The 21,111-nt window shown below is 36.8% G+C and overlaps 1 protein-coding gene across 5 annotated transcripts in view; it reads right to left on the bottom strand.

Annotated features, from left to right (window-relative positions):
- Positions 1–754: 754 nt before the first annotated feature.
- The window catches only part of LOC129763137 (prion-like-(Q/N-rich) domain-bearing protein 25), a 48,763-nt gene continuing 28,406 nt past the window's right edge, over positions 755–21,111 (bottom strand). For 4 of the 5 annotated variants that reach the window (XM_055761936.1, XM_055761937.1, XM_055761934.1 and 1 more), the window contains 7 exons: positions 9,589–9,884; positions 9,398–9,515; positions 2,474–2,794; positions 2,170–2,409; positions 1,549–2,103; positions 1,341–1,487; positions 755–1,280 (listed from right to left, as the gene is read on the bottom strand). In XM_055761936.1, coding sequence (XP_055617911.1) covers positions 1,177–1,280; positions 1,341–1,487; positions 1,549–2,103; positions 2,170–2,409; positions 2,474–2,794; positions 9,398–9,515; positions 9,589–9,699 — 1,596 coding nt within the window. In that variant the 5' untranslated portion in view covers positions 9,700–9,884 and the 3' untranslated portion in view covers positions 755–1,176. Of the gene's footprint in view, positions 1,281–1,340; positions 1,488–1,548; positions 2,104–2,169; positions 2,410–2,473; positions 2,795–9,397; positions 9,516–9,588; positions 9,885–13,686; positions 13,910–21,111 lie in introns of those variants that run through there. The other variant, XM_055761935.1, reaches the window with a different exon arrangement.

Consider the following 21,111-nt stretch of genomic DNA (forward strand, 5'->3'; position numbering starts at 1 on the left):
AAAATGTTACGAACAAAATATTATTTTTTTCAGGAGTCTTCATACAAAAATGACTTATATTCCAAAAACTATAAAAGATAGACAGTTCACGTCTTCGACAAAAGTTTATATTTTAACAAGATCTAAAACTTTGTCGAATACACTATATCGCTATCTTGATATATATAGAAAATATGTCTTTGAGAAAAATCAATTTTAATTTTTAAAACAACTTTTTTGTTTTAAGTTTTTGTAAAAAATTATCTTTTTCTAAAAAGTAGTCGAATATTTCAAGTATGCAAAGTTGCTTAAATGACCCATGTCTTTACACCCACAACGTTTCACTACTATCTGAGATGGTGCTGTCAACTCCTAAGACGAGTTGGCATGAAATTCATCACATAAGCTAGTGATAGCAGAACCACTCGAAATAAATCCTGTTCACATTTTAGGTGGCGCCATCTGTTGAAAAATCCCAGGACTTTCAGCCCATGTAGTAGACCTGCAATGAGTTATGAATTATGTACGAATTAATATACGTGGGATGAGTTATGAACTCCTTCTCATAGTGACCGCAATGTCGTGACAGGCGTCATTATTGTCTCAAATAACCGAACCGAAGCGCTATGCGAATGGTTCGCAACTACCGTGGGCAAGCTCATACTCACAGAATTTTCATATAAAAGGGGTTGAAATACATCTCGTACACAATACGTAATAAATGAGGAAAACACACATTTTTGATTATGAAAATTTTGTATTCGTTTTTCTTATTGAATAGAGTTGCGCGGTTTAAATGATTGCTTCTATCATTATAGTGACCCCGAAATGTCACCATCGTTTTCTACTTATTATAAATATCATAGTGTCTAACGCTTTCGTTAATTACATCGCTTCGTATCTGTGAAAGCCCCTAGGCAAGCCATTCGAATTCGATTCCTTGTAAATTATTTTATTACAAAATAAAAACTATTCTCATTTGTGTTAAATTATTGATGCTATGGTTCCACAATATCTGCTCTAGTTAATTGCTTCCGGTAAGCAAGCTACTGCTTGTATTTAGATTGTTCATATTGCTATCCACTTCACATGGTTATCGATATCATTGAGTAGAAAATATCGTATAGGATACATGTTGGTGCGTTCAACTTTCTATAGGAAAGAGTACATCTACGTGTGAATAACAGTGTCGCCAAGCTACATGTAGTAGGCATCCCGTAATGCTGATCCGGTAATCAGAACCGCCGCACTTGTTAAAAGTAGGGTGATGACCTTCAGAGCACTTGGGCGACCGGAAGAGCCTAGAATTGAATGAATTAGCTTAGATGTGAGGTGAAGCAGAATAAAATTTGCTTCTATACTTTTGCCACGCGGTTTTACGCAAACTTGACGTTCCACGTCGGCGGTATAGCCGAACTTGCACTGGCAAGCCGAGTTACGGCATTCGACTGTGTCCTCACCATCCTCGACGAAACATTCACTGGATCGGCTGCAGCGTTCGTCTAAGGCTACAAAATAAAATGGTTTGTTTCAGTGACTTGTATAAGGGTAGGCAGTTGCCCGACTTACCTTTCTTCATATGGCACTGTCCGTCCTTGAGGTGCGTACAACTCTCATCGCACTTGCATTTCCCATCCATACATTTGGCTAGGTTACCAAGTAGGGGTTGGCATTGTTCATTCACGTTGCATTCGTCCTCGTATTCCTCGGCTTCTTTAAGACACTCGTTTTCGTGATAAACATGACCCTTCACACAGTCACACTTCTTCTCTTTCTCGTTGGAATCCTTTTCCGGCTCGCATACTGCCTTATCGAATCCACAGTCCTTCGTGCTACTGCAAGTACCTCCCTGGGTAGCCATGCAGGCTTCATTGATATACATATAGTTGGGTCGACAAACACATGTGTTAACCTCGCTGCATCGTGTGTTCGCTAGTGTGCAATGTTCATTTTTCACGCAGTACTCCTCGTAACCCTTCCTAGGAACACACATCTGTCGCTGGGCATCGTACACGGCGTACGGATAACAAGTGCATCTCTTAGGCGATTCCTGAGGACAGTAGGCCGCCCCATAAGGCGAACATTGGCTACTAGCAGTACAAGATGTGTTTATACCGAGCGCCCCTGTCGGAAGCAAAGTACAACAGATTAATAAGTATGGCTAAACGGTTCAGCCCAGTGATATCCAACCTTTCAAACATGTCCTCATATTGTAATTATAAAATTGATTGTTTCGACATACGCATCGACTTTCGGGCGAGAATATACCATCCCCGCAATCGGCGGCCGATCTGACGAACTCTCCTAGTTCAGCTTTGCATGCTTCTTTGACGTTATAGAAACCCTCACGACAGTGACATTGTCCCATCATACAAACAGAATAGGGTACACCAGCACATTCCTGGGTTTCTTCTGTACAAGAATCACCAACTAGAAAGGAGAAAATACTGAATGAAAAGACGAATACAAGATCGATTGTGAATTTCTCACTTACATCCAGGTGTGCTTCCATCCTTGGTCGGGGAATCTAAGCTCGAATGCAGTCTTACTCTCTTCGCTGTAGCACCACTGGAGCTGCTCTCCTTTCGTATCTCGTTTTCAAGCTCATGTTCGTTATCACTGCTCCGCTTGCTGACACTGGTCTGCTGCTGCTTATCGTACACTGTTCTTTCCTCCGTTTTCGTCTTCTCCTCCGGCCTCGCTTGTACCCCAATGTCTCTGAATGTTTTACCTTGTGCAACCTCTTTGCATACATCTTGCTGGCACTCTAGATTGTCACCGTTACAATCCTGATTCACCAGACAGGGTTCGCCAACTGTGGAGAAGAAGTTTTTAATGTAGGAACACATTTAACATGAAGGTATGGGGTGTGAGATGAAAATCTTAAAAATGAATATGTATCGAAATTATGAAATATTTTGAACACCTATAACTTATCAATTTCACGTTAGGTCACAAAGATGTTTGCACCAATTGATTGAGAATATTCCTACGCATCGCATCTATTACAATAAAAAATATATATTGTAACTAGAGAAGCAGCGAGACACAATTTGAATATATCTATACTATGACATTAACAATCATCATTCTATCAAAGGTGAAAAATAAAACGGTGATGTCCAAGACACTACCGCATCATTAACGTTATTAACGATTAAATCACAGAAATAATCATATAAATAATCATAGAAGGCATATTAGTAGTCGTAGCATCGCCCAGGAGCTAAAAATGACCAAACGGAATGAAATCGACCAATTTCTTAAACGGATGGTGACTGGGGATGAGAAGTGGGTCACATACGACAATATTGTACGGAAACGATCGTGGTGAAAACGTGGTGAAACAGATCAAACGGTGGCCAAACCATCAGAACAATGCAAGGCCACACACGTCTGTAGTGACTCGCCAAAAACTCCGGGAGTTTGGTTGGGAAGTTTCAATGCAGTCACCGTTTCCGTAGTCCAGACCTGGCACCAAACGATTAACAGATGTTCTCGGATTGCAAAACTTCCTAGGTGATAAGAATTTAGGATCAACAGAAGATTGTAAAAATCGATTAATAGAGTTTTTCGTCAATAAGACCCAGAACTTCTATGACAGGGTATTATCTTCTTCTTCTTCAATGGCACTAACGTTCCTAGAGGAACTTCGCCGTCTCAACGTAGTATTACTTGCGTCATTTTTATTAGTACTTAGATGAGATTTCTATGCCAAATAACACGCCTTGAATGCATTCTGAGTGGCAAGCTCTAGAATACGCGTGATCACAGTGCAAGTCGGAGGAAATTTCTTTGACGAAAAATTCCCCCGACCAGAACGGGAATCGAACCCGAACACCCGGCATGTTAGTTATGACGCTAACCACTCGGCCACGGGAGCACAACAGGGTATTATGAAGCTAGCTTTAAAATGACAACAAATTATACAGCAAAATGGTACATATTTGACCCAAATCGGACGATCCGAAACATCTTAAATACAGTTTAGAATTTCACGCAAAAAAAATGTATTTCTTTTTACCCAACCTTATCTTATAGAAATTTAAGAATGAACTGTTTAGTGTATATTTGGCAGTTTTGACTAAGGCCGATGAATTAATGCTCGCACTGAGGAGTGCGAACGATTCGCAAAGTCAATTCGAGTGAATTGTCAAATTAACTTATTGAATATCCAAGTAGTTTTTCAGTATCTCTTAGCAAAGTTCAATGTCCAACACTCCCAAAAACACTGTTCCCCCAGAAAACAATCCACAAACTGCAGCACCTTTCGCAGAACGCAACAGAAAATTAGAACCGAATCGGTTGAGCGTTAGCGGTAGCAACTGCTACGGAACCCACAGCACCCACAGTTGGAAAATACTTTCTTTCATCTTGAAAATGAAATGCGCTGCACTTTGACACCACTTTCAACCCTCCTGTACTTGCGCACAAACTGTCACAGACTGTGCGTGTCTCTGTGATGTTGCTTTTGTGTATTTTTAGGCGTTATTGGTATTCATTTGAAGAAAAACATATAATTGAATGAAAAAACTCCAAAAACTATCTTTTCTTCAACTTCATTCTGTTCTATTAAAGCCATTCGATGCAGCCTTCTGAAAACAAAATTCAACACATTTCTAGTTCACGATATTCGATTAAATATTCGATCGGAAATGTCTCCAACAAGGCCGAACACACTCTTGAATTCACTCAAGCTCTCTCCTGGCAAAGAAAGACATAAACTAATTCGCTTTTCAATACTTATATTACTATAGGATGCATCGAAATTTTTGGAATAGTATCTTAGTAGAAACTTTTCGTGACCCTGAGATCCGTGAGATCCGTTTAATGGAAGCAGGTGAAGATGGTAGATTCATGAATCACTCCTGTTCTCGCGAGAACAATACACAAGCTGGCCATATGTCGAGATTTGTGTGCATCAAATTAAGTATTCATCGTGAAAGCAATTGCGATTATCTTTTCCGAACCTTCGTCATAGGCGATTTTATCGATACCACCAGCACAATTAATTCTCATTTCACAACCACTCCAATCTGCTTTTGGTAACGCATAACAACAACCATGTGTGAGTGTTTGAATACAGAAGCATTCATCACCAGATGGTATGAAAATCGTTGCGGAACCACAACGAACACGGAAATCTATTCACTTCTAAGCGGGCAAAGGCAAAACCATTACACCATCAAACCGCACAGAAAACACTTCAGTTTACTTTTTGCAGCGCATAAAAACAACAACTATATGTGAGTGTGACGTAAAAATACAAAAGCACTCTTCACCAGATGGCATGAAAATTGACGCGGTTCTTCCACCTTTTGAAGATAAAACTCGTTGTATCGAGCAAAACCACTGTGTGTGATTTCAGCTTTAACACAAAACCTACCATGGGAGGTCAAATGACCCATTTTGAACTTTTTGTCAAAATTTTCTCGCATATTACATTTTCACAACATCATTTGCCAACACTACTTTTCTTAAAACATACATCGAATTTATTTTTAAGTGTTAATTCCTCTCTTGTTATTTTTTTACTGAGAAATATATGTACCGCAACGGGTCATTTGACCCGTGCAAACATTCATATGAAAGATTTGTATGTGTTGTTGTGATGCCAAACAATAGCAGTATACATTTTTGCTATTGCTTTATATATTTTGTTATATTTGTGAATTAATAGTGAATTAATTGTATTGCTGACTACCCAAGCGAGCTAACAGTAACCATTCTAAGCTACAGTGTTATTTTGCGTGTCAATGTAATTTAATTATCTTGCTAATGATTGTTATCTCAAAATGTAAAAATATATAGGAGAAAGATGGTATGTCACGTTTCTTAACAAAACTATATAAATCGAGTCATTGTTCACTAACTTGACTTTGGATCATTAGGGATTAGGTCACTTGACCCGCTGTGGTAGGAATAGGTATACATGAAACATCGGTAGGTTTAGTGTTGAGTATGAATGGTGTCTACTCGCTAGCTGGATTGAGTCTGTGATTTCAAATCGCGAATGGCAAATTTATACCCAAAACAAAACGGCGGGTGGAGCTGATGCATTAGTTGCTCGTTATAGACGGTACGGCTAGGCAAGCACAGAAATGGACAGAACGAATGTATGGGAAAACGGGGATGCTTCAATACTCATTAATTTACACCGTTTATGGATTATGGAATCGTAATACACTACGTTTCATAACTATAAAACCACTCCTTTTTTCTCAGTATAGGATATAATAACTATCACCATTTATAAGACTGGCAATTTGAACATTATTATTGTTTCCAGTTTTTTTAATGTTTCGCGTCTGGACACAACAATAAAGTTCAAATGGTCAGTCTTATAAATGAAGATATTTATTATATCGTGCAATATATACTTCAATTCAATCGACTTCTCACATATTTCTGGAAACTCAGAAAAAATGAGTGGTTCTATTGTTATGACTCACAGTGTATTTAGTACATCAAACAAATCTTAAAAAGATTCCGATTTGATACCTACGCAAATTATCGAAAAACGTTTATCGATTTTTGCAAATTGTTACTAACGTTAACATTATTTCATAAAATCGTGACCTGTTCTGATTTGGCACCCGTACTGAAAGACGTAGTCCTACGTCAAAGGAAGAAAGAAGCAACACAATAAATACTCCCTCCGCTCTGCCCATGTTTGTATAGGAGATGTAAACGACAAAATGAATACATCGTTCGAAAATCAACAATTGTCAGTATTATGTGCTATAAGCTAAATCTACATTTGAATCACATTCTTTGTAGGGTCCAAACATGTCTGTCACGATAGTGTCTTATTACTTAGTGTTTCCAAATAGATGAATATAAGAAACCATTGAAACGCTGCTCATATAATTCCTATTTTCTGTACACGATGAACAAAGAGAAGAAATTGTGTTTTTTAATGTTATGATTACCTAAATTTCTGCATTTGAATCTTCAAGTAGATAATGAAACAATCAGATCAGTAGTAAAATTCAAATAATATTGGTTCTTAGCATTATAACTCCTCGGATTCAACATTGAATTATTCCACATACTCAGCTAAATGCTAAATGCTCATACAATTGGTCACTCCACAATCTTTATGCGATTGATCGTGATATCGGTTAATCATGTTGCTAAAATTAGCAACATTGCAGATTGCCTTTACAAATTCAATTAATCGAAAAAACACGAACCTGCTGCCTTTCTTCAGGAAAAAAGTACTATCATAGACTCGCAACAAATCCAGAGCACCTTTTCCAGACATTTCACTAAATTTCTACTAATCCTTTTTGATTTTATCCGATAACAACTGAAACTACCGACGGAGACGTTTTGACTATTATCGGAATTGTAAATACTTACGCTACAAACAGAGCAACCTGGTGATTACGTCTAACTATGCGGACAAATGTTCATTGAAACGATTGATGGTCCGCATATATAGACGCAAGCGTTTTCCAAATGGGAAAAATATGTTATAATCCGCAAAATCACCTAGGCCCTCTTTTTTGCCGATAATATCCTTCAACTGGACAGATCATTTCACCGGAAAGGGCCTGGTCGGGTAAGGGAGTAAAAAGTGCCCCCAAACCAAATCACTAGCTGTATGGCAAATATTGTAAAGGATATTAAATAAGAAATTTTGGTGGTTTATTTGAACCACTATGTGGTTTGACGAAGGATCTATAGTGAAAAACGTACTTTTTCGATTATTTCACACCATCCTCAAAAATTCCGAGATAAAAATTTGAAAAAAAAAATACTGAATGTGCATCTTACCACGGTGTATCAAAAAAAATTATCAAAAAAATATTTCATCAAAAATTTTAGTACTAAAAAAAATATTTCAATTTTGAAAAAAAAATTTGGGATTTACAGATTCAGTACTACTCTAATTCATATTTAAATGTGTTCTTACGGCTTTTCTAGATTGATAAATATCTTCAAGCTGTTTTTTTTCAAATAACTAATAATAAAAATAAAATAATAAAAAAAATAATACACAGTACAAAAAATTTTTATAGATTTTCTGGCATTTCGAAATTTTAAAAAAAAATATAACTTTGAGACCACAAATCCGATTTGTTTTTTTTTATTTTAATCTTTCAATTGAAAACCACGAATACAATAAAATAATCGATTTTAAAAAAATAAAAATAATAATGCAGACGATGAAGAAAATTATTTTTGTGTCACACAATGCTCTTAAAAATTCAGGAAAAATTACGCCACATGTAGAAAAAAGACACATACGAACGCATTTAAATAAAAATTTGAGCGGGAGTGGGTCTCAAAGTTATATTTTTTTTCAAAATTTCGAAATGCCAGTAAATCTATTACATTTTTTTGTACTGTGTATTATTTTTTTTATTATTTTATTTTTATTATTAGATATTTGAAAAAAAAACAGCTTGAAGATATTTATCAATCTAGAAAAGCCGTAAGAACACATTTAAATATGAATTAGAGTAGTACTGAATCTCTAAATCCCAAATTTTTTTTTTCAAAATTGAAATATTTTTTTTAGTACTAAAATTTTTGATGAAATATTTTTTTTGATAATTTTTCTTGATACACCGTGGTAAGATGTACATTCAGTATTTTTTTCAAATTTTTATCTCGGATCTTTTGAAGATGGGGTGAAATAAACGAAAAAGTACGTTTTTCATTATAGATCATACGTCAAACCACATAGGGGTTCAAATAAACCACCAAAATTTCTTATTTAATATCCTTTACAATATTTGCCATACAGCTAGTGATTTGGTTTGGGGGCACTTTTTACTCCCTTACCCGGCCAGGCCCTTTGCATGGTTATGCTTGTAGGCCAAAAAACAACAAAAATGCGTTTTCCCAACACTAATGGTGTTGTCGATTACGTCTCCTAGGCAATCATGGGCAGTACTACGGCAGCTGTGTTATCGTACAGACGGGAAAACTTCACAAAGTTGTTTGCGTCAGAATACATATCCACAATAGCACAAAGCAAACTGAGCAGTGCAGAATGGATTAGCGCATCGTGTTGCTTCGATGACGTCGTCGGCTTCATGTCGCTTGAAAGTTTTCTCAGTTGAAGCTCGGCTTACTTCAAAACGTTCAAACTATCTTTTAAAACGCTACTGTAGTCTTTGATCTTCTACTTGTTTGGGTGAGCGCGTGTGGTTTTGTGTGTCGATACAAATTTTTATTTCCTAATATTCGTCCGAGAGTAATTTACTCCGTAAAATAATTCTACTGAAGTGTTAATTTCGAGTAATTCTAAAATAACATCCGAAGTGATAAGCAAGCAAATTGATTGTTATAATTTCTTAGTCCTACGTCAACTATGCAGTCGTGTCTCATACACCACTCTCTATGTTTTTTTTCAAGCAAGCAATCTCTTAATCGCAACAAAGGCGATAACAATTCCACTTACGGTCAACCTGGCGGCGGCAAACATTGGTGCTTCGTTCGTAAAATCCCTGCGCACATTCACACGATCCTTCTCGGCAAACAACGGCTTCCCGATTATAGCTGAAGAAGCAGTCGATATCCTACAATAGAATAATTTATTTTTGTGAAATGAATCACTTCCACAGATTCGTCAGCCCGGAATGATAAACTTACATTATTGCACGGCTCGTGAAGGTTCGCTAGCTGACGGCATCGTCCGCGAACGTATGTATAGTCGGTATCACAGGTACATAAACCGGCCTCACACTTTGCACCGGTAAGCATATGAGAGCACTGGACCGCCTCCTGACACGCTACCCCATATAGTACCTCGGGCAGACAGCGCGTGACGTCGGTGGAAAACACATGACCTGCCGGACACTGGCAGAACCCGTAAATCGAACACCGGGCCTGGGGCACTTTACTGCAGTCCTCCGAAGTTGTGCATGGCCACAGAACGCTCCGAGATCCTGTCAAAATAGAAAAGCATACACCCGCATCAGTGAAGTTCACGCTTACCAGGAAACTGAAATTTCACTGGATTCCCCCACCCGATAAAGGCGACAGGTAAAGCAGTAAATATTGTTCTAATCTCAGAGCGTTTGATGATGGCTGAAATGTTGCTATTCCAAATTTTATAGTTCCCCGGCACGATACCTTCCGACCGCAAGGCAATTGTTGGCGTGGAAGCGGGAGACACGCCCTGAAAGCTGACCTAGAACTTTGGCCGTTTGCAATCCAAAGCCACCCACACGATAGTTTTGTGAACCCCGTGTCTATCTGACATATACCATGAAGTCTAAAAGAAGATGGTGCGAACGAGCAATTGCAGTGAAATATTTTATCCGCAGAACGTTTGCATTAATAATTCACGGAAGTAATTTGCTGAGAGCAAATATTTCGTCGTTATATTTTACTGCACCGTTAATCCAATTCTCTTGATAGCATGGTTAGCGGAATAAAACGTAAAGAGATGAGGCAAAAAATATAAAATGATTCAAAAGATTTACAATAGACCTTCTTTTCATGGACAAAGATAAATATTAAAGCAAGATAAAGCTTCACACTTCCCCTTTTTGGATTTATTGTTAAAATTTGGACGAAAAATATCAGTCATTTGAATACTTCTAAGTCACACGTAGTCCTAACACTTACTCGACAATTTTTCTATAAATTGTCTTGTATTTTCGCTAAAACTAAAATTCGTTCATCACTTGTAGAAAATGTGTTATTGTACTACATATCGTATAAGGTAAATGATTTTGGTTTGTCCAGTCGAAAATATGATTATGGTTTGTCCACTTTTTTGAATGCTCTAATTCAGCACACCTTTGTCAAAACAGGTGTTCGAATGTTTCAAAACATATAAATAAAATTGGCTTTCCCATGATTTACAGTAGTCTTATAGAATATTTTTACGGATTCACATGTTTTAAAGGATTATAAAATACACCTTCTATTGGTGTCCATGCGCCCCTCATTTGAGCTAACTTTTAATCAGTCATGGATCAAATGATGACAGTAAACTCAAACAACGATAAATGCAACATCTACTTGAAAAATCGATTTTTTTCATTCAAAAATGATGATTTCTAAAACCGAACAAACTATGATCATTTTTTGGACAAACCATGATCAGAGGTGGTTAAACCATGATCATAATTTCTCTTTGAGGAAAATCGTTAAAAACAAAAAAATTGAGTAATTTCAACGGTAGTATTAGCAACTACAGACTTGGTGCTTTTCAACAAACCCAAACTCGTATCGATTATATGTGATTATCATGAAAAAAAATCGATTTGTATTCACTAGTTGCGTAAAAACACCCTAAATCGAACAAACCAAGATCATTTACCTTACTCTAAGGTAAATGATTTTGGTTTGTGCAGACGAAAATATGATCATGGTTTGTCCACTTATTTGAATGCTCTAGTTCATCGCACCTGTGTCATATTAGGTATTCGAATATTTCAAAACATATAAATAATATTGTCTTCTTCATGATTGACAGTAGTTTAATAGTATATCTTTACGGATTCACACATTTTGAAGGATTGTAAAATCCACACTCTATTGGTGTCAATGCGCTCCTCACTTGAACTATCTTTCAATCAATCACCAGATGATGATTTGGCACGCATTACGACCTTTTCTGGATTATAACACTTACAAATATTGTAAACATCATGCTTGCACACCATTTGTATCAGATTTACATAGCTAATCCATTAAATTAAAGCATTTCGATGACCTCAATTCTGATCATGAGCTGTCCAATTCACTAATGTTGTTTTGTCCACATGATTTCTATGGCAACCGCTTGGCGCGCTGCAGTTTGTTTATGATGTCCTTCACGCATAGCAGAAATAAAGTTTCTCTGTTATTAGTGTGTTGAGGTGAACACTTTTAAAATGCCCAAGAAAAGGCAATATTCTGAAGAAAGCAATATTCTGAAGAAGAAAATTATGAATGGATCAATTTGTTGACAGTAAACCCAAACAACGATAAATGCAATACCTACTTGAAAATTCGATTTTTTTCATTCAAAAATAGTGATTTCTAAAACCGGACAAACCATGATCATTTTTCGGACAAACCATGATCAGAGATGGTCAAACCATGATCATAATTTCTCTTCGAGGAAAATCGTTAAAAACATAAAAAAATGAATAATTTCAACGTCTTATGGTAGTATTGGCAACTACAGACTTGGGGCGTTTCAACAGACCCAAACTCTTATCGATTATATGTGATTTTCATGAAGAAAAATTGATTTGTTTTTACTAGTTGCGTTAAAACACCCTAAATCGGACAAACCAAGATAATTAACCCTACTGTATTACATGATACGGAAAAGTTTTTTTATTCTTTTTTTTTCAAATGTATAATTTTTATTCTAAAAGTATTTTTACTTCACCCGAAACCCCATTACCATTTTCGCTCCACAGAAATGAAACACGAAGCTAAATATCGCCAATATCGAATTGTGAGGCAAGATTGCCACATTTGCACTACCCGATTGGGTTTGAGTCAAACAGATTTCAGAACGCAAAATCCCGAATTAGAATCCGGATGATAAATTATGCATTCAGATTCCAGATTCAGAACTCATATTTGGTTGGTAAAACAATATTACCAAATTTCAAATTCAGCGTGGATTTTTTCCATTTTTTTTACATTACTTTTAAACCTTTTCAGACTATTTATATGTTCATTTGGCTAAACGTCTTTACAACATGGCCGGATTCACAATGTTCTTGTGTATAGTTCGTTACTTGGTGGTTTTGTAATGTGGCTTGCACGGCCTGCGACCAACCCTACTATCTCATTTGTTGGGGACTGGTTCTTTTGAAACAGTACAACCCAGAAAAACGATCTATGGCGATAGAATTTCTGACCCGAACGGGAATCGAGCCCGAAGCCCTCATTTCTTGGCAAGCCACTAAGACATGTGGAGCACACAGATCCTTCAGATCTTAAATTGTAGATCACAGATGTTAGATTACATATTCGGATTTCTATGTTTTGATTCCGGATTTCAATCTCAATATATCCCAGATATCAAGTTGCACATCCACATTTCAGATTTGAAATTTCATATCTAAATCAATAGTCACAAATCTGATTGGTCGATTTTTTTTGTATAAAATGTAAGTTCTTTCTTATTGCGGATTCATGCTAAGAAAGCCATCTAGAGAAGAACGATAGAACGTAAGTTGTACGAAAGACTACATTTAAGATACAATCCAAAGCTATCAGTGACTATGGAAAACTTGGGTTAGTTCTATCAGGACCCAAAGTCAGCAGACTACAACAACATCATAAAAAGTCCTTTTTTTTGCTCACTCATGAAGCGAAATAAAATGGATTTTTTACAAGTATTTTAGGTTCATGGTGCACCCGTGGCCGAGTGGTTAGCGTCTCACATTATCATGCCGGGTGTTCGGGTTCGATTCCCGTTCTGGCCGGGGGATTTTTCGTCAGAGAAATTTCCTTCGACTTGCACTGTGGTCACGCGTATTCTAGAGCTTGCCCCTCGGAATACATTCAAGGCGTGTTATTTGGCTCAAGAAATCTCAACTAAGTATTAATAAAATGACGCTAGTTAATGCATACGTTGAGACGGCAAAAGTTCCACAGGGAACGTTAACGCCATTCAAGAAGAAGAAGGTTCATGGTTATTTTAAATACACGGTCTGCTCACAAGAAATAACTATAAAGTAAATGGAAACAACTTTACGATTCTGAACAACTTTCCGTTCGAAACTATACCTTTCACGATGAGAATAACTAATAAACACTTCACAAACCACCGCATGTTATCTCCCTGTAAAAAAAAACTGACTGTTTTCTCCGAACACCTGGGCGATACTACAATAGGGCAAGAGCAACGTTGTTGAACGTTGCTGACCGATTTTATCACAATCAATATGTTATCAGAAGAGCCACATTTTTCTAAATGGGCATTCGCAATACTAATCGTTTATCGGTTGGATTTTGTGATACGTCCAATTGCAGGTGTTATTTTATAATCACTGTGTGAACGCATACTTTCGCATGACGGATTCAGTGCCAACGAAAACAGTGCTCAACATGTCTAGCTCCTTGCTGTAACCACTTACCACAACGAGTCTGGCGAATATATTCCCCACTATGTTTATATTTAGCAGTGATAAGTGCATGATGTAATCCGAATTTTGCGTATGCTATTTGTGTGAATTTGATCAAGTTTTCCGAATTCCATTTACCTAAAATTCCTTTACCAAAAGCATCCGAATGTAAGATTTATATATTAGGCTGTCAAAAAAGTCCTGCGGTATTTTTTTTGAATTTTCATTTGTTCATAAAATTAGTTACAATCATCTGTTTTGAATCAAATATGCGCCGTTTTGTTCGATGACTTGTTCCCAACGAGATGCCAACTTCATAATACCCCTGTTATAGAAGCTTGCTTCCTTATTGGCAAAAAAACTCGGATAGCCAATTTTCACAGGCCTCTTTTATGGCTAACTTCTGACTACCTAGCTCGTTCGCCATGGACAAAAACAGGTGGTAGTCACTTGGTGCAAGGTCCGGACTATACGGCGGACGCAAAAGAACATCCCATCCGAGCTCCCGGAGCTTCTGGCGCGTCACCAAAGAAGTGTGTGGCCTGGCGTTGTCGTGATGGAAGACAATGCGGCCTCTGTTTATCAAAGATGGCCTCTTCTTCATGAGTGCTACCTTGAAGCGGTCCAGTTGTTGGCAGTACAGCTCATAATAGATTATTCCTTGACAATCCCACCAAACAGACAGCAGAACCTTCCTGGCCGTTAATGAGGGCTTGGCCACCGTCTGAGCCGCTTCAGCGGGCTTCGACCACGACCGTTTGCGCTTCACGTTGTCGTAAGTGACCCACTTTTCATCATCAGTCACCATCCGCTTCAGAAACGGGTCGATTTTGTTGCGATTCAGCAGCGATTCACATGCGTCGATACGGTCAAAGATATTTTTTTGCGTCAACGTGTGTGGCACCCATACATCGAGCTTCTTTGTGAATCCAAGCTTCTTCAAATGGTTAATAACGGTTTGATGACTTATCCCCAGCTCTTGGCCGATGCTACGGCTGCTACTATGCCGGTCTTTCTCGGCTAATTCAGCGATTTTGTCGCAATTTTCGACGACAGGCCTTCCGGAGCGTGGCGTATCTTCGACGACCTCTACACCAGAACGAAAACGTTGAAACCATCGTTGTACGGTGGAAATGGAAACTGTATCGGGTCCATAAACAGCACAAATTTTATTGGCAGCTTGAGATGCATTTTTGCCTTTGTCATAGTAGTACTGTAAAATATGTCGGATTTTCTCTTTATTTTGCTCCATATTTGCGACACTATAACTCACGAACGACTAAACAAAACAAAACACTGTCAAGGACTATATTATAGCGCGTATAAATACCTTTCCAACAAGCTATAGTATGACTCGATACAATGAATACAACTAGAACTACGCGCTTACAACGACACCTCGCGGAAATACCGCAGGACTTTTTTGACAGCCTAATATGTATGTATATAGCAAATTGTTAAAGTTTGAAGACATTTCGTTCAGTGGTATAAAAAGGTGGCTACGAAACGCGGCTTATTAGTAGTAGTATTATTTATTATAGTATTTTGATGAAAATGAAAATTAATTGAATGAGTTGAATTGTCGTAGTAATGACAGTCGTACAGCAACCACTGAAAGTTGCAATATCTAACCACTATCCTAAACAGGGCCCGAAATCTTCGAAGGTGAAAAATGAGGACCGACTCTACTCTCAGTAGCTTCGCTTCGACTAGAACTGCTTCGGCAGTCGCCGGCAACAAAAAGTGACTTGACTAGAGAATGAATTGACTAGCGTTGACTAGCGAGGATGACTGGTGAACAAGTCCAGTCAGTGGTTATTTTAACTGACTCGACTAATGAATACAAATCTGCCTCTTCATTCAACTGACTTTAATTCACACTTCCATTTCCCCCGAAACACTAATTCATTCCCGCGTACGCAATATTATTTTTACGTCCATAAAAAGAGGAACGAAAACATGATTTCTGATGCAAAAAAGAAGTTACCCCATCAATGGACGGTTTATTGTCTACCCATCGTGAACTCAAACCAACGAACTTAGACATTTATCAAGTATGCTATAAAGTTCCTCGCGTTAGTATTAGTTAGTATTAGGCGTGCAAAATAGCGCACACACACTGCACGTTATTTTATACATGTAAGTAATTTTCGTGTACGATACAAAAGAATCTAGCTCACCTGTCAAACAATGATGAACTCAAACATCGATGCATGCACGAAGAAACTGCGTGAAGAAGCTAAAAGTTATTACTAACTGACTATGGATATAGTCAGTCAGATAGTCAGCTGACTATCCTCAGTTGACTATGACTATGTAGAGCCCTGATCCGGTTCATGAATTTTTCGGTCACTTATGAGGACTCTCACACTGCCTTTCTCACCTCTCGAAATTCGCTCAATTTGTTATAAATGAAACAGAATGTTTTCCCACCGTTGTGAGAATTGTGAATGAAGACATTTTCGTGTTCTTTTTTGTGCCGATACTATAGAGGATATTATTAGGTAGAAATACCATCTGTCCTGATTTAGCAAATTTTAAGATGCTTTTGGGACATTCTGTTTTTTTCATATTCTAGCATTTATCCTGATTTTTATAACAAATTAAATTTTGTTGATGAATCATAATTAGTTTAATTTTTTTGTATTTTGTTTTTGAGCTTGAGCTTAGGTAGACTGTACACTTCGTGGGAATAGCAATCCATTCTCATTGTGCAAGTTTCGGTTATTCTAGCTTTAAGTAGTCGATAACGACGCCGGCTACGTCCTCACAGTCACCAGGAGAAGGGACGGAATGTTAGTACGAGATTCGCAATCAGAAGAGTCACCTCTATAGCGTGGTTCCCTTGCGGCTCCCATGGATAGGGATGGTTGTTAGTGGGGAAAGGTAAAAATCATACTGTTCACCGAACTACTATTGCGACAGCAACGTGTTGTCTTTGAGATACCTCAGAAGGTAACCGAGAAAGCTAAACTCATCTAAAACAAATGACGGATTTCGCGCCACCTCGTCTATGGGATTGCATACTTAGTTTTCCGTAAATTTATCTAAACTAACATATGGGAAGGGCTAAATATTTTTGATCATTTTTCTATTATTTTTTTTTGCTCGAATATGGTAAGTCCTACAAAAAAGTAATCTATGGAAGAGTTTTAAGCAAATAATTGAATTTTCAGAAAAAATACTTGAGAATTATATTTATTTTAATCATACACAAAAAAAAATTGATTTTAAAAACTAAAAGTCGATTTTCTCAAAATGGTCATCTCAGATTTTGATGAAATGGTAGATAAATTATGTGCCCTACAACTCTTCCACACATTGCAACTTGTGCATATTTAACCCTTTCGTTACGAGCGTCGTCTATAGACGACATCCGCGCGACGAGCTGTGTGTACGTGTGTCATCTTTAGACGACATGAAATTCATACTGCTCTTCGATCACACCAGCGCGATGTGTATACTTTTCGGCGCAGTGCTCCATACAGGGGTAACACTTCGGCGGAGCACACTGCCGTAATGAAAGGGTTAGGGCAAAAAAAAATTTCTAACAAAAACTTTTTCAATATTTAATTAAAATTAAGGGAGTATTCTAGTCTAAAAAATTTGAAAAAATCATTTTTTTCCTTCATATTTCTGTAGTTTAGGCATTCAAGAACATACCTTAGGAAGGAATTATCGAAAAATCTATTATTTACCGAGTTAGAGCTATTTTAGTGATGCGGTGTCTAACCTGGTACGGCGATAACAATGAACTTCAAACGCTTTTTTCTCGAAACTATTTTTTTTTCAAACTGGCGTACACGATATCTCAAGTTCTACTGAACCGATTTATGCCGAATTTATATGGATACAGTCTGCAGGCATCTCTCTATCGCATGAACCTCTAAAAACGATATTTTCAAAATTTTACTATTTTAAAAAAATCGGGAAACATAAGAAAAAACGTTTTAAATCGCATTTTGTTTTTCAAACGGCCGCCATTTTGTTAAAAAAGCTGTTTTTGACTTGTCCGAGGCTCATGCGATAGCGACATCTTTACTGATTCAGAATCTGTTCGATTTTCTTGTTTCAGATAACCAGAAGGGCTGGAATTGTGTACACCATTTATTTTTCAACCGTCTCATTTCATCAACTCTTAACTATTCTAGTTATGAATATTTTTTCTCCACTCAATTTTTGTTTTATTGTTAAAGGATAGATGAACAAATAATGATATAAAGGATACTAAAAATATTATTCGTTTTATTTTTACGGAGCACGAAGAAACGTCCGAAATTCGTGTCTCTACACTAGAATACCCCCTTAAGTTTATTTCTTATTTCAGTGCCAACCCAAAATTTAAAAAAAAATAATAATGATAAAAATGTTGAATGAGTGCTTTAGAGATCTTTATTTCAAATCAAATGTAGTAAAACGTATGACATTTTTGATATTAAATTCATTTTCAATTCATTTGATCTTATACCATGTACATGTTAAATTGTATTCTAAGAGTATTGCAATCATCATATTTTTCCAATTTTTTCTTTTTATCTAACATTCTGAAAATTTTGGATTTTGGGATCATCTACTGAATTTGAAAACCTTTTAGCTGCGATTTTATTTTCATCTACAGGGAAAAGCAATGAAATCTTTGTGTTCCCGATATTGTTTTCGCGTGATTGAAAAGTTCCTCAAGTTCACTTGCCTTTTTTTGTATGCTGTTCTTTGGATACGTAACAGGAATTCAACTTCGTGATACATTTGTCTTTTTGTTTAACTGCCCAATCATGAAGCTCAAGTCCTGTTTGGGTTGTGTTTCCAAATCATCAATTCATCAATTTTAAAACCAATCGAAGAATTTGTGCCGTATTTTCTTAATAAAGTAGACAAACTCATAGAGCATGACTTTATTTACCAACAGCAGTCTGCTTTTTTGTGAAATTAAAAAAAAATTTGACGCAAGGAGAAATAATAGTAATTTGTGATTTTTCATTCATCAATTATTCATTCATAACAGTTATTCATTCATAATTCAAAATGCGGCACAGGGTTATCACTGGAATAACGAGCAAGCAACTATTCACCCATTTGAAATATACTACAAAAAAATGGTAAACTAGAAAACGTAAGCTTCATAGTTATTTCAGAAGGCAGCACGCTACAAAAACAAAAAAGAATTTCGCCAGTCTGTGTAATTCCAAAAAAGTTTTCGGACTAGAAGCAGAATGACATTTTTTGCCACCTCCCACGGGAAAGGACCCTGTGATGCAATAGGAGGGACTCTAAAACGAATGGCAAAGAGAGCATTCACCCGAAACACGTTTATCCGAAGCACATATACCCGAATTTAACAAAGATCCGAACGACATTCGTCCGAATGTTACAAATACCCGAATGCAACATTTGCTCGAATGAACATTTACCCGAATGCGACAAATACCCGAAGGTGACATATACCCGAATCAATATTTACCCGAATGTAAAATTTATCCGAATGCAACATTTACGCGAATGTAACGTTTACCCGAGTGAAAAACGAAAAATTCCGACAAATCACATAATGAGTTTCATCGAATCTCCTGATGATAAATGAGATTCAATATAGCAATGAGAGTGCAACAAAAATACGCAGTAAAATGAAAATCTTAATCATGTTCGATAAATCACACAAACAATTGTTTTCACATACTTTGAAATGACCTCAGTATGTTTTCACAAAATTAAATGTCTTCAAAACGAAAACGTGTCTTTACATATGGCATCTATATTATGTGCTCAGAAAATGCAGGAAAACAAGAGCGCGGACTGGAGAACACGGTCAAGATAAATCCATTCTCGCTTAGGGGGTGCGTATTACACACTTTTCCTATACCAATAAAAATAGTTATCTCGATTTTTCATTCGGAACTTGCTGCGAAATGTTGATTTGCACGATAATATACCCTTTGCAAAATATTAGCTCATTCGAACTTCATTTATTAGTGTCACAGATGTAAAAATTTGAGTTTTTTTGAAAAACGAAAGATCACCGAAAATCGGGGTTTTCGAAAAAATTTGTTGGTGCCAAATGTCCTAAAACTGCATTGCAAATTATTTTTTTTTTGCACTTGGTCGTTTTTCCGTATGAAAAGCCGATTTTTAACAAAAACAAATTGAGATAACTGTAAATCTCGATGTGTCCTGCAATTTTAAGATATTTGGCATCATAAAATTTTTTTGAAAACCCCATTTTCCGACGATTTTTCGGTTTTCAAAAAACTCAAACTTTAACGTCTGCAACACTAATAAATGAAGTTCGAATGAGCTAATATTTTGCATAGGGTATATTATCGTGCAAATCAACATTTCGTAACAAGTTCCGAATGAAAAATCGAGATGATTATTTTTATTGGCACTTAAAACCATATGTTTCGTCTTGTACTCCGAAAAAAAATCCCAGAGTGTCAATTTTGAATAATTTTTTTTTTCGATATGACATTAGATCTCGATTCATGCAATTTGAAGACATTTGGCATCAAATTTTTTTTTTCCAAAACCCCGATTTCCTTACTCCTCTTGGGAGATTTTTCGATTTTCAAAAAACTCAAACTTTGACCGCTTTGCGCCACTCTCCCTTAAGTCTGATTGAGCTGATATTTGGCATAGGGGTTTTTTTCGAGGATGCAAACATTTTGTATAGGGTAACTTTTTGAAATTTTAGGGTCGATTTTTCCCATACACCCTAGATACCATTTTGCATCAATTGATAATATTCAAAGGACAACATCCCAATCAACTACATAAGATTAAGTGCAAATCAATATTTAATCAACCGTCAATCGCTGATATATTCCACTGGAATGACAACTGATTATATAATCCTCAACTCGGGGTACGAAATGTTTACATTCATCCAAAAAACACATTCATCATAAAAACAAGAAGTTCCCATTTATTTGCTACTATTAAAAATATCGTTGCCGGTACGTTGTTTAAAGTAGTTTAAGTTGGAAAATTGATCTCGTCCAAAATCCCTAATGAACATCAATCTGGTAGGTCATTTGCAGCTACCTAAAGGTTTCGTTTCAATCGGCACTATGAGCCAAGACCATGAGAAAAAATG

This window comes from Toxorhynchites rutilus, chromosome 1 (genome assembly GCF_029784135.1).
Source record: "Toxorhynchites rutilus septentrionalis strain SRP chromosome 1, ASM2978413v1, whole genome shotgun sequence".
In the NCBI taxonomy this organism is placed as follows: Eukaryota; Metazoa; Arthropoda; class Insecta; order Diptera; family Culicidae; genus Toxorhynchites; species Toxorhynchites rutilus.